At 39.7% G+C, this 14,855-nt stretch overlaps 1 protein-coding gene across 2 annotated transcripts in view; it reads right to left on the bottom strand.

Annotated features, from left to right (window-relative positions):
* The window catches only part of sema5ba (sema domain, seven thrombospondin repeats (type 1 and type 1-like), transmembrane domain (TM) and short cytoplasmic domain, (semaphorin) 5Ba), a 241,737-nt gene that overhangs the window by 15,294 nt on the left and 211,588 nt on the right, over positions 1-14,855 (bottom strand). For both annotated transcript variants that reach the window (XM_028022682.1, XM_028022681.1), the window contains exons 15-19: positions 12,423-12,566; positions 11,592-11,739; positions 10,594-10,819; positions 6,415-6,627; positions 782-952 (exon numbers count right to left, since the gene is read on the bottom strand). In XM_028022682.1, coding sequence (XP_027878483.1) covers positions 782-952; positions 6,415-6,627; positions 10,594-10,819; positions 11,592-11,739; positions 12,423-12,566 — 902 coding nt within the window. The remainder of the gene's footprint in view (positions 1-781; positions 953-6,414; positions 6,628-10,593; positions 10,820-11,591; positions 11,740-12,422; positions 12,567-14,855) is intronic.

Below are 14,855 nucleotides of genomic sequence, written 5' to 3'. Positions count from 1 at the left end.
GCTCCAGCTGCACAGCAAGGGGGGCGGCTTGTTTTCTCAGCATGAATGTTTATCTACCTATTTCATGCAAGACTCTCTTAATTCATTAAAAAAAGAAAAAAAAAAAAACAATTATGAAGCTGACTCACCAAGGGGGGCAGCACAGAAATGACACAGGCAAACGGCGCCATGCCTAAGTATTCAAACCCTTCTTAGCCTTTTGTCATGTTCAAATCACAAACTTCAATGTATTTCAGTGTTTGAACTCAGCACATATGATGCAAATCTCTGTATTATGAGCTTTTCACTGGAAAGACAGAAGCGTTTGAACGTCTACAGACGTTTTTGCCCATTTTCTTTGCAATACAGCCGCGCTGACGCTGACTGGAGGAACCGTGTTTGTGAACATCTTTTCGAGTCTAGCCACAGATTTTCATTTGGATTATTTATGCGTCATTCAAACACATAAATATCGTTTGATATAAACCACGCTATTGTTGTTCACACTTTTATTAAGTCCATGTTAAAGTACCTAAATGGAGGCTGAAAATAAATGTGTTAAGTTTCATTTGGAACTATTCGCAAGTTTTGAAAAGCGTGGATATCTTCTCTCACACTTACACAAACGTCTCTTACGTTATGCATTATTTCTGTTGGCCTATCACGTAAAAATCCCTCTAGGATTTGTGGTCACAATGAGGCAAAATCTGAAACACTACAGAGAGCAACAACAAATGTTGTTGAGAAATGCTACAAATGCCCAAAAATGAGTTGTGATGTCGAATTTTATGCAAGACCTTACCGTCACAAGTGTGTGTGTTGCACAGGGCCTCCTCGGTGTGCAGGCCGATGCAAATGTCTCCTCCGTTGGCGGGGGCGGGGGTGCTACAGGAGCGGGTCCGCTGGTAGTGGCCGCTACCGCAGCCCACTGAGCACTGAGACCAGGGAGACCAGCAGGACCAAGCACCTTTCACTGCAACACACACACACAGAGCTACATTAGGTTATGCTGCTTTTGTGTATGGTACAAAGCAGCATGGAAGCCATTTAACACTGAAATATTACAGTCTGTGAGGAAAGGCAAGCTCTTATCGCAACCCTGGATTTATTTCAGTTTCTATCTAATAAGAAAATGTCCACAGGGGTCAAATGACTGAGAGAAGAACCGAGAAGAGCAGCTCAAGGGAGATGTTGTGGGAATACTTATAGAAATGAAGCTGAGATTTTAAAGGGCAAACAAATAAAATATGAATAAAAACAACTGTTTTCTGATTTTCTACAAGATTGTGCAATACTGATGTGTTTAAGTAGGTTTCTTTTCAAGCTATTTAAATCTTAAGGCTGCCCTGTATCAGTGTTTTCACATTTTCCACATCGAATACCACAGAAAATATTACACCGCACAAGTGAAAACAGTAAAATAGAGTTTGGAGACAAAACAGGTTCCTGTCCTAAAAAACAAGAATTGCGTTGGTTGTTGTCAGCATCTGACACATTGGAAAGAGGAGTTCAGCAGCAGACCAAATATAAACAATTCAGAAAGAACTGGTTCTGAAGTCGAATCTTTACAGATGTTGGTCAGATGTCTGTGGTCTGCTGCCCTGTGAAACATGGAGGATGGTGGTGGATGAAGGTGTTGTTTAAATTCTTCAGTTTGTATAAATAAAAACAAGAACGAGGAACAAAATAATCAAGCGGATCCCTTAGCAGTGTGTGTAAGCAGAAATATACTGTTGAATATGTGACTGGTTCATGCAAACAGTGTTGCAGTTCATCACCTAAAAGCTGCTGTTCCTCCACCTACGGTAAAGTAGTGTTGCTGCGCACAGTCACTCAGCTGGCTGAAAAAAAGACTGCCATATGTTTCTTTTTTACAAGACAGAGCAATTTGGAAATATTTCTGGTTGGTCTGACTGTTTGACTTGTATTCTGTATTACCGGCAGTAGCAGTTCAGATTTTGGTCCAGAATCTCAGGCAGGACTCTCAGTGATGGATATCTGCAATTGTTTTTTTTTTTTTTTTTAAATAATGTAGGTATAAAAATTTATTAGTGTGGGAATCTTTCAAAAGCTACAGCATATTAATACAACAAATGTATTTCACTAGTTAGTGTTTAAAGACTGTTTAACTCAAATCTGCCTAGAAATATGACTGAAAGCTAACAGACTCACTGGGCAACTGCATCAGTTTTTTTTCTTTGTTTTGTTTTTTGGGAAATCAAAATTTAGCACAGAATTAAGTTTACAATGCATGACAACATTAAGCCCAACAAAGCTGCACCCATTCTATTCCAAACTGAGTTCTCCACACGTCCCACAACATTAAACGCAATCTGTCTTCAACTTCAGTACGCTCCATATATTTACATGTGTTTTTTTTTGGTAAACTAGGGATAACTGTGGGACATAAACAACATGTTGGTACCCTTCTACTGCCGTCTCACTGATCACACCTCCTCCCACATCTTCTACCTGAGTAACGTACTGATTTCTTCTTCCCGTGGGGTGGAGGAGGGGGACTGCTAATGCCTCGTCTGATTTAATCAGAAAGGTGTGGGTGACTCATTGACCGTCTGGTTGACTGGCTGATGTCTGTCTGACGGAGGCAGGGAGGCGTCGTTGCCAGGTAACTTGAGAGGCAGACTGGAGACTTGTTTAGCAGAGAGGACGACAGAGAGTGAAGCAGGATGTTACTATTTAACGCTAACCGGCTCTCACAGCGAGCCACATCTCTGACTGATTGACTCTAACCTGACTGGATGAGCATCTGACTCACCGAGTTACAGCAAGTCACACCGATAAACTATAAATATAAAAATATTTCCTTAGCTAGAACAGATTCATCAGGCAAATCAAGTTCTACTTTTTAAAATTTTGGTAGCTATTAAATGACACTCATGCTTTTTTAACTGCTTTTGCATTGGTGCTGCTGTTTTGGTTCATCCAGGACGTTTCATACCAACCAAATGTCAATTTGTACATGGGAACATTTTGTACCTGCTTTGACAGACAATTATCTGGAATAATCTTCTACATCCTATTTATAGTCTATAATGAGAAAATGGTACGATTCCTATATTAAATCAACCAGCAGGTACGGTTAGCTATCTGGGGACGTCATCATATTTTAATAGTTAACGTTCCCAAACAGAAATCAGGACAAAAATACATTAGAACATAGAGTAATAAACAGTTTTCAGTTTAAACATTTTGAGAACTGTTTGTCTCCTATGTTTATGAAAACACTCGGCTAAAATTAAATTGTGGGATCGGTTTAATTACACAGGTACGAGCTGGTTTGTTTACAGGTGCAAAATGGCAAAAATGTTGATAAATAAAGTTGAGTTAAAACTGGTGAACAGATGAAAACTGGAGTTGTTCTCTGTGCAATGAATGGGATAAGTAGTTTTGTTGTTTCATATTAGCTCCATTTTGGCTCTCATTAGTCAAACAGTTTTGGTTATCAATCAAAAATCAGGACTTAATGGGCAGCGACAAATAAATCTAGTCAGATTTTTAAAAATTCCAAGAAAACCATATTGAGAATATTGTTGGATATAGTCACGGGGAATGGGCAGCGCTTCCCTTCCCCCACCTGTTGCTGCACACAACTGGTCAGCTAGCTAAAACACAGCTACTACACAGAAACAGTTGGGCTGCTGGGAAACTCTCTGGGTTGCAGCGCGTCTGTCAAGCATTTCACTTCAGACTTGTTAGCTAAGCAGAGAACCCAACTAATATCAGCTAATATCAGCTTGTTAGCCGCCAAGAGTTATGGCTTCAAGGACAGACCAGCAAAAACTAACTCTAAACATATTAATGTGGCTCATGTTTGTGTATTAAATTGATTTAAAAAAATAATAAAATTACCATAACTTTAATAAGAAATCCAGCCATCGTCATCAATTGTGTTTAATACCATGATATCATAAACTGTGGTATTTCTGAGGCTAATACTGTTAAAAAAACACCCACATCTAGTTACTTGTTGACATCCTTTGCTATTTTTCTTCTTTGCAGGCAGAAATAAGTGCGGCACAAATTATTTTCTGTCCACCCCACAATGTAAAAGTCATTGTCAAAAAGCAAAATTTCAGCAATGTGGCTTTGAGAATACTGTTAGATTTTCAGAGTTTTTACTCTTGGTGCTGCAGAGTTCATTTGATAACTCTTGAGACTCAGTTTGCCTCGTTAGACAAAGACGAGGAACGGCTTTGTGGCTGAATCAAATACTCCTCTGAAGTAGAGGTTTGGTGTGTGTTTTCAAAGTTTAAAAATGTTGCTAACAAATTCGTGTTCGACTCTCAAAAGCGAACTGGGATTTCTTCTTTTTAAATGTAACTTTAAATTGAACTGCTTTTCAGTCCAAGCTTCCCGTAATGAAAGACGGAGCTCTGTCCTCTTACCGCCTCGCCGATCAGACCAGCAGACAACTGCTTCCACTGCACAGATGGAGACGCGGACATTATATTTTAATCTTTTCGGCCATCTTCATTGCCTCCATCCCGCCCTCTAATTTCATCATCAATTACTATTTCACACTCATTCTCTCTTCTGTCACGGGCCTCGTCCTTCTCACCTGCACGTCCTCTGGGGGCCACACGGAAACGTGACCAAACTGGCAAAATGACTCCTCGCTGCAATCTGGGCTACCTGAGGTTACGCCTCTCTACGTCTCGGCCACAAAGGTCTTCATTTGAACGCCGACAATTAACATTCAAACACAGACAAACACAAATTGATAATTCAGAAGATATCAGGCGAGAAGATAAAGGTCCGTCTCTTCAGAGGAGACCCTTCGCTGTGGTCTACTCGTTTTATGTGTTTGTCTGTTTAAAGGAGTGTGTGTGTTTAATAAGCAGAGCCAGTCCGTGCCGTCCGGGTCAGCTGATTATGATGGTTTGATGAGGAGTTTGGAACAGATAACTTAATTTGTTCAGGAACTCTTCCTGCTCAGCTGCGGCTGCTGGTAACCATTAGCAAATGAAGTTAATTGCCCACTCAGCAGTATTCTATAACTATCATTGACCCCCAACACTCTGTCTCTATAACGGCCTCTTTTTTTTTGCTTCGCTTTTCTTTAGAAACCATAATGTGCTGGAGACATCAGCATAAGAGACTTTACATCAGCTTACTTCTCGCATTTTCCCCTACAGCAAATACATTTTTAGAAAGAGCTGTTGAGGTAAGCTAACAAGTAAACTTAATGCTTTACATTTGGAAAGTATTCCTCAAATATCATCTGTACGGATATTAATCTGTTTATTTGAAGCTAATACTCCATTTTCAGAACATTAAAACTTGCCACGTAGTGCCTTGGACAGGAATTAATACCCTTTGACCTTTTCCCCATGTTGCCATGTTACGAGAACAAATTTCAATGTACTGAGAAATGTCTGCATACACATTGTTCAAGCAAGCAGTTTGGATCTTGAAAATTTGGAAACACGTTTCCCCCATTGAAAAAAATAAAAATGTAAATAATTTGTTCCAACTCTTTGAACTCTTTGTCCTATATGTTAAATGGACCAACCTCTTTCACTAGGAGTTTCAAAGGATTTCAGACTGGTAGAGGGCCAGAGTTTTTTTTGAAAGGTTCAGATTAAATCATAATCACATGTCAGAATGGTCTAGTCAAAGTCCAGAGCTAAATTCAATTGAGACGCTTAAAAAGCATTGTTCGTAGGTGGCTTCTACCCAGCATATGTTGGATATTTTGATCTGCAGAGCTAGTAAAGACATGCATCAAAGAGTTGTTTGTGAAAAAACATATGAAAACCATGCATCATTTCCCTTCCATTTCATAATCAGACACTAGATTTTAGTTGATATATACCATAAAAATACAATTAAAATCTCTGGGGTTTTGGTCACAGTGTGGCATAATGTGAAAACCATTAAGAGTCATGAATACTTTTGCAAGTCCCCTCTAAAATGAACTTGTTGAACTCTTTTAGGAGTCAAGCCATCAGCACATTTCACAGGAAACAAGTGCAGTTCAGTCTATAATTCACAAAGTGCAATAACTATGTTTTTTAAAACAGGACCTTATTAGGCTTTAGGGGGTTCCTATGTGCACTCAATGTGTTTTATAGCTCTTATGTCCGTACCAAGGGGAGTTGTTCTTTCCCAAAATAGGTAGTCATCCTGAAATGCCTGAAATATCTCACAGACACTGCAGGCTGATCTACACCGCTATGTCTCAAACAAAGAATAACCAGCAGGATTACAAAGTGAGCAATTCAGAGATGATGTGACAAGAGGTACTGCAATGTGAATAATGAAGGAAGCAGTTTTATTGCTGATCCTCAAGAACAGCAATAAAACTAAACGCATATTTATCTAAAAAAAAAATAATAATCTGATCTGAACAACCTGTTTGTTTTGAGATTCTTTCTCCGTGACTGTGAACGTAGCCAAGTTGGACTCACTCACCGGGACATGCCTGCACATTACAGTCCTGGTATTCCACAGGGGAGCCACGGCATGCCACGGGGGCGCTCTTCCCCTCCGGTCCGGAACACGTCCGCCGACGGGTGCGGTAACCTTTGGCACAACTCTGAGAGCAGCTGGACCAGGTCTCCCATGACAACCAGCTCGTCCCTGCCGTTCTCACCACTGGCGTTTTTAGCAACTCCTCCACCAGGCCTACAAATAGAGAGATTTAAAAAAAAATATTAAATTACCCCAGTGTGATTCAAGGTGAAGAATAATAACCATGGCTGGTATATTCAGGATTTAAACCAACGAACAGCGATAGGAAGCATGCAAATCGAACAGGACAAGACCAAGAGGCATTTTTCACCGTCTCTCTCCTCAAGGTCTGTATCTTTTGCACCCCACAGATACCTGCTGCCGGTGTTTCATCAGTTTGTTAAAGTTGATGCAGCAGACCCGCGGGAGGCTGACAGGGGGAGACAGATAATCAATATAGAAGAGGGCTTTGTGAAAAGGCCACCAGTGGCAAACATCAGTCCACTGCTGTGGCGACTCCCTGCGTGTCAGTGGGTGTGTTTAGTGCCGGACTGTGAGCCCGTCACTAACAGCATGTAGTGGAGCTAACGGGTCTGACGGGGGATGTATGGGTGTGTCATGGATCTGCTGGGAGAAATCTTTACATGCTTGCTTCTCACTGTAATTACCATGCACACACACACACACACACAACCCCATGCCCGCGCACGTCCACACACACACATACACACGCACACACACACACACACACACACCCTCTTACCCAAGGGGAAATTTAGAAGGATCAATTAACCTTTCTGGCATGTTTTTGGACTTTCCACGCGGAAAGACTCCAGGCCAGGATTCAAACTCTGACTTTGTTCCTGCAAGGCAAGAGTCACACTGTTTTTTATACTTTGGCTGGTACTGTCACTTGTAGTCCGGAGCGACTTATATACGTCTTTTTTTTTTTGCCATAATTCATAGAGATATGACACTGTGTGATGACACAGACATTACAATCTGCGGCAGCGAGGCCATCTAATTGCGGGCTGAAAGCTAGATGGCCAAAGCTCGAGGAACAAGTCCACATTCAGTACAAAAAGAACACGCTGACCATGTTCGGACGATCTGCTACCTCGTCAGACATTCCTACTGTAGTGCGTCTAGATAGCTGAGTCTTGTCTGTCGGTGCTACTTTCTGAAACACCTGGAACAGCTGTTGATGATTGTAAACAGTTCATCTACGTCTCCACGCCCTGGTAGTTGCCAAAGAGATAGATATAATAGAATTTGCAGCAGAATTTCTTGGTGTTAGCTCTTCATGCTACGCACCAGCCTCACTGTCACCACATATTTACTGCTCGTCTCTTCTCTGCCCCGCTGCGCGCTTCACCGGAGGAGCGGGTCATTCCTGACTCCCTGACTTTAGAACATGGACGCTGGTGTGTCAGAAACTGCCAGCAGACGTCCAATACAGTCAAAAGGTTTACACAGGTTTGTTGAACACAAAGTGTCACCGGATCACATCGTTAACCTGGACAAGATCTCCCTCATGTCTGACAACTTCTAAATCAATCCAACTTATAGTCCAGTGAATCATTATGTTTCTATTTCTCCAATTCATTACACATTATTTGACTAATTCAACTTATTCTCCCAAATGACTTAAAGTCTGGAAAATACCAAGACATGGTCATTGACCTAAACTGAAAAATCAGGCAAGGAAAGCAATAATCGTCCAAAAGGCCTCTATGGTAGACCAACTGTCTATCTAGAGCCATCAGAACTCTGAGTGGTAAAAAGAAAACCAATGTTGAAAGACTTAAACAGAATCTGCACTGTGTACACAGCGCCCCCGTCAATTGAAAAGGAGTTTTTTTTGTCTCAGTGGGATTTTATCTTGGTAAAATAAAGGTTAAATAAAATAAAAAATTGAGTGGCAGAACAGGGTGAGTGGGATCCAGTTCTGCTGGAGTCCTTTGAAAACTTACTAATAAGCTTACAAAGGATTTCACAATTGTTATATTCATTGACTGCATGATACATAAATGTGGTTTTGTAAGAAAAAGTACATCAGGTCCTTAAAATCAGTAAATTGTTGGAAAATAACTAACTAAAAGTGAAGTTAAATAACCAAAAACTGGCCTTCTTATGTCCACTTTGATTAAACAGGAAAAAAAATAAATCTTTATTTCAAATAAAGAGAGTTTTCATTTATTTGAATAATCAGCCATTTTCCCATTATTGACACTTAATTTGATTTATTTGATCATTTTTCTTATAAAACTGGATTTTTTTCATTCTGCTTTACTCAGGAAGGAACAAATACATTTAGCAGATTATTACTGTGCCACTCAGGAGAAAAACAACATGGCAGGAGTGGATGCTACAGCATGTTTCTGCAAAGTCATCTGTCCTATTACTACTTATACAAAGATGTAAACAAAACACTTTGTTCTTCCACGATTGCAGCGTTTTTCTGCGGCGGCTCCAGCCGCCTTTAGCTTAGAGCCCTTAAGGTTGACTTCTGCTCTCTGGATGACAGCCGTTCCAGGTCACTCACAGGTTTATCACTAATTCAAACTCTAGTTCCCGTAAACTATTAAATTTATCTTCACTACTGACGATAAAGATGTCATTTTTAGGGCTTGTTTTTTAATCTTAACGAATGAAAACAGCTGCAGCAAGCAGACGGGCAATTTGAACTCAGACCCTGGTGCTACCCTGACCGCGTTTTGAAGGGGAATTCACAAAGTGCTGCTTAATCTGCTAACTTTTTTGTTTTTTTTGCAATGTTTTGCAAGTGGCATTTGCTTTATTTTTGCATCAGAAAGTAACACAGACGCCCTGGATACATGCAGATGCAAATGATTATGATCTTTTAGAATACAAACTAATTTTCTACGGCTGTAATTTACACATAAATAAAGACAGAATTTCCCCTAAACATCATGGAGAGTCCCTCATTTAAATGTGGGAAGCATGTGTCAGTGGAGAGAGATGCTATTTGCTAGGGAAGCGCTTTACAAAGTATAAGATTTCTTTGTGAGTTTTCTTTCTGGTTTGCACACAAATTGCTTTATGAATACGTCTCTTGTTTGTGTTTTCTTTTTAATTCCTAAAAATTAGACATCCACTAATAAGTAGACCAGAGACCAGAATAAGCCAAATTTCAGCTTAACAAGCCTCTTTACCATCTGGCTTAAAACCCAAATATCCTGTCTTTTTCCAAAACAATCAACACACAACATAAACGCTACCAGCTCACGTCTTAACAACACTATTTGGTGTAGAAGCTTTTTACTGAAGAAGACTGATACTTTCGTTATTATAGTGAGGTCAGGAAGCACAAATATGTCAGAAGCTGTTTAAAAGGAGTTCAGGTTCAGCAGATAACAGGAAGACTGAATGAAGTACATCAAATGTTCTCTGTTTTATCCCTTTGAGCTTTAGCAATGTGTCTGAACATGTTGGGTTTGGCAATGCTGGAAGCATTGTATAAATATTAGGATTACAGGATCTACATTGTCTAACAATAACCCACAGAGAGATAGACTGCTGTTTTATAATTGGCATGGATTGGCAGCTCAAGGTGTGCACAAAGCTGAAGACTAGCCACAAAATGCGCCGCAGCACGTAAAATAGCCCAAAACCGTAGGCATCAAAATTCCTTCGGTGAAAAAGATATTAATTCATGACACTGATGGTATCTGCTGCTTGGGGAAAAGAATTATGGAAATGTCAATGGGCTGTAGAAAGCCAGGCAACGCACCATCGATCACAGCTGCATCAAAATAAAATCCAATATTAGGACAAATGTATTCAGTCCGGCTCCTCGACAGCCGCGTCTGCTTTACATGGCAGAAAACTGCTGCAAATACGAAACACGGCGAAATGTAAAACTCCAGTGTGACTCTGTGAATACAAATATGGGCTGCTTCTTATCTCTTTGTGTTCTCTGGACATTGAGTGGGTGCAGTAATAGTTCTTATCTTTTGCAATACCTCAGAATCTAGCACTACGCTATCACTGTGATCTATAAGCGAGCCGTTAAACCCACAAAAAGGAAAATAAGTTGAGCAATCAGACATCTCGAGGTGATAGAGTTGCCTTATTGGCGGCTGTAAACGCAGAGCTGTACTGGCGCCTGCCACTTACTATCCGTATCGCAGACCACCGTCCCGTCATTTGGACAGAAACGCGTCTCCACCTTCCTCCGTCCGATCTGCAGCTCGTGGGGGTCGGCCAGGTGGGCCCGGCACATGTAGCGCGTCCTCTGCTCCTGACGGGCTCCGCCCTGGGTCACGTTGACGGGCATCCAGGGCGTCCAGGGAGTGTTCCTCTTCACCTCTGGACATGCCTCCAGGTTGCAGGCCTTGTACTCCTGAAGGACACAGTGGAAATTTACAGACAAGTTTTATTCATAGATGAAAAGCAGAAAAGTAGTTATTTGTTTTACACTAGCATTTCCTAAATTAGCTTAAATTGGTGATGCAAAGAAATTCTGTATCCTGCTTACATAAAAAGTATAAATTTGGTGTGACTTTAGCTGTCTTTTACATCACTGGAGACACATTTTCTGTTGGCTTAGATTGACATTTTTACCTACTCTGTTGCTGATTCAACATTCAGACTACAAGCTTGCGGTTTTTCTTAAGCCAGCTTTAGCTCAAATCATCACCACAACTATGTTCGACAGCTGGTCTGAGGCGTGTATATGTTCTTTCTTTCTTTTTCTTGTACACTAACGTCACTAATGTTTATTAGAAATAAAGTTACTTTAACATAAACTAACATTATTCAGCTGTTCAAGACATCAGGATTGGGTTATTCGCTAGATTCTTCTCTGTCAATGTGTACAAGAAGCATACTATGTGCTGCATTTATTGATATAAACATTTGTAGTTGTGACTCTTTCTTCTGTAAGAGTCATAATTACGCTGCATGCCATCAAAACCTTCATCTGTTTTGTTTTCTTTCGAATATCTTGATAGTGTTTTTTTTTCTTGTTGAATCCAAAAAAATAATAAAAACACCAAACTCATGTTTAACGCTAAAATACCAGGTTTTGCATCAGTTTAATTTTTTTTTTTTACACCCACCAGTTCTGACTTTCTGGGTCAGAGTGTGTATTTGTGAGTGCGTGTTTTCCCTACCAGTGCACATCCTGGACAGGTGTTGCCATTCTCACAGGACCTGACCCTGGAATGGACGCCTCCACCGCACTCTGTGTTGCACTTGGTCCACGAGGCCCACGGTGTCCAAAAAATGGGCTGAGGACATGATACGCCCTCATTGCAGAACCTGTTGTGAAGACAGTGGTGGGAGGTGTTCAGTTTGCTGAATGTGGCTGGAAATTGCAAAACGTCATCGGAAAATTTCAGTTAGTTTCGATCGTACTTAACGGCGAAGTTAGATCAACGGTTGGTTAGGCATTAAATTACCTGCCAACATATTTTAAAACATAACATGACACAATTCAAGTACCTTTCTTTTACCATTCAGCGCTTGTCTGTCTTCAAACCTACAACTGCACATTCAAGAAGTTTGTATAAAAACATTTTTTGGATGAGTTTAGTAGAAACACAGGCAATGGAGGTAAAAATGGTGTCAGAAAAAACTCTTTGATGTGAATTGTTTTAAGAAAAGATGGAGTCTTTTCTAATTAAAGTTCAAATTAAATTGTTGTTTCACATGATGCACAACTATGTAATTTAGACACAATGTGGAAACTTCTCTAAATGTGATAAAGTCCAGTCGCAAAATATGACCATATTTTGTGGATTTTAGCATCCACAAAGCATAATTGCTATTATTTACCAATTGCATAAAAAAATTAAATATTTTAAGTAGGGTTAAAGCGTCTTCTATAAATTAAACAACGTGTATCAAACTTTTATGTTTATGCTTTTGTTTAAATATTAAACTTTAGATGTAGTTTTCTGAGGGAATCAATGCAAAAGTTTATTTAAAAGAGATTATTTTACCGTTCATCCCTGGTGGGCCCCACGCACACGCGTCCACCGTGCCGGGGTGACGGGTTGTTACACGAGCGCTGGCGCAGCTCAAAGCCTGTGCCGCAGGTCGTGCTGCACTGTCCCCACGACGACCACGGTGTCCAGCCTCCATTTCTATGGCAACAGACGCACGGGCAGACGTTGGCAACCTCTGGGTCCGCTTTTATCCGGAAACCTAATTTTTCTACTAATAACTTAACATTGTTTTCTCACAAGGCGTTAATACGATACTAAGTTAGAGAATACAAAAATAACCTTTCAGCTCTGCCTTTTAACTCGCTGCTCTAATTCTGAACTTCTGCGAGCAGAAACACAAGAAGAAGAAAAAAAAAACGAGCTCATTCTGACTAGGAAACATTCACTCAATTTGCTAAAGTGCTTTGTTCCTGGGAAGCTCTCCTCGTGACTTAATTGCCACTCTCTACAAAAGCACAATTTAATTTCCATACCAAGGATTAAATCTGCCATAGCTATCCAGAGGGATGAAAGGGCTTTAACTCTTTGTCTCTGTTCTGTGATTGGCCCATTTCTGCTGGAGACAAAGGAAGTGAGGAATTTTTCAGGGGAAAACTTGATGTCACCTAAATAACAAACTAGAACCTCCTGTCACCAAAATCAATGCTACAATTATGGTGTGATGCCAATGAAACAATCTGTAATCATAGTTTTGTGATTTTAATCAAGCACCGAGTCCAGTTTGTTTGGATGTGAGACAAGACAAGAAGAGGGCTCATCAAATCTTCACAGGCGGAAACTTTAAATTATACATGCAACAACCACATATTACTGAATCTCTGTGTAATAAAATGAAAATGGTAAGATGTATATCTTGTGTCAGTGACTTTAGCGCACGCTAGTTTAGGTACCTTTCTTTTACCTTAGTTAGCACATGCTAGCAGCCTACTAGCTATTCAAAAATGGGCTGTAATCTGCACTCAGTTTCTACTCTGAAGTCTCATTTTCTGAGTCTGCAGTTGGAAATTCAACAACAATGATGCCAAAAGTTGAAATTTGAAGGGAAATGTTTTTACAATGCAAAGAGAAATACATTGCTATGTGGGTTCTTCACAGTATGTAGCACCACTTAATGAGCAAATCCCACTCATTAAGTTTGCACTTAATAAGTGGTTTTCCAATTTGCAACTGGAATGCTCCCGACTTATAATACCTCTTGCTCCAACAAGAGGCAACAATAATGTCTTCATCACCCAGTTATATTTCATACTGTGTTCTGTACAGAAGATAAATTCTAATATGCAGATTCAGATGTTTATCAGTAAAGTATTAATAGACACGGCAGGGTTTTCATTTTCCTTAACTATTTAAGATAAAAAAAAGTCATTCTAACCAAATTATTAGTAATCTAGGTAATAGGTTATGTCTTTTCAACCTGCACTTTGATGGTGTTGATGTCACTTTAACATATTTTTTGTGTTGAAAACCTAACCCAGTATGCTGGGTCAGACCATGAAGCCAACACTAAATCAATCCACTGGAGGATTTGTCCATTTATAACCAGATACTGGGTTAGTAGAATAACTCAAACTGTGTTGAAATTAACCCAGCAAGGTTTATAGTGTATGGGTTACTCACTATCCCTCATCATTCTTACGTTCAGAAAATCTAGTTGCAGGAAACAGGCCCAAAATGCCATGAAAGAAATTGTATCATTAATGAATGAATCGAGCTGTTTGCAAAATATAAAATGTTAAATGTTTGCAAGTTGTTGAATAAAAATGCAGTTCAGAGATTTTTCGGTTATTCACAGAGGGTTTACTGTCTGGAAAACAACTTGGGGGATTCCTGGTAAGGGTAACATTGGCAGGAACATTGCCTTAAAGCCACCATCAAAACAGGATCAATAGCGCAGCAAACAATCTGGAACGATTTAAAATAAATGTTTCTACAACCGCTTGAAAGCAGTTACAAAATCTAAAACTTTACTGGTTATTGTTTGAAAGTACTGCAGACTGACTTTAACTGGATCTAAGCCTCTACTTCTTCATTTCTGCAGAAGCTGGTAGATATAGTATTAATTATTTTAGAATATTCACACTTAAATGTACAGACCAAAATTAGTCTGCACATTTAAGACATTTAAGTGGATAAACATTATTGTAATTGTTAAATATTAATTGACCACCTAGGATAACACAACCACATTTCCCCTGCTGTTAAGATAAGAATTTTGGAATTATTACAGTCTTTGCAGTGCGGTGCATGGCTTTCTTTCTTTCTTGTTGACAGAAAACTTGCCTTTGTAAAGACAAATAAAAAAGATAAAACTCTTGGTACCTGTTGTTTAAATTCTAATAGTTCTACCATAAGGTTAAAGAGTGTTAAACACACATCAAAATTTAAGACACTCTTCCCTAACAACTCTTTGGCTTTGATAATCATAGT

The sequence above is a fragment of the Xiphophorus couchianus genome, chromosome 7, assembly GCF_001444195.1.
Source record: "Xiphophorus couchianus chromosome 7, X_couchianus-1.0, whole genome shotgun sequence".
In the NCBI taxonomy this organism is placed as follows: Eukaryota; Metazoa; Chordata; class Actinopteri; order Cyprinodontiformes; family Poeciliidae; genus Xiphophorus; species Xiphophorus couchianus.
The sequence above is the reverse complement of the archived record's forward strand: the minus strand, read 5'-3'. Positions and strand labels throughout refer to the sequence as shown.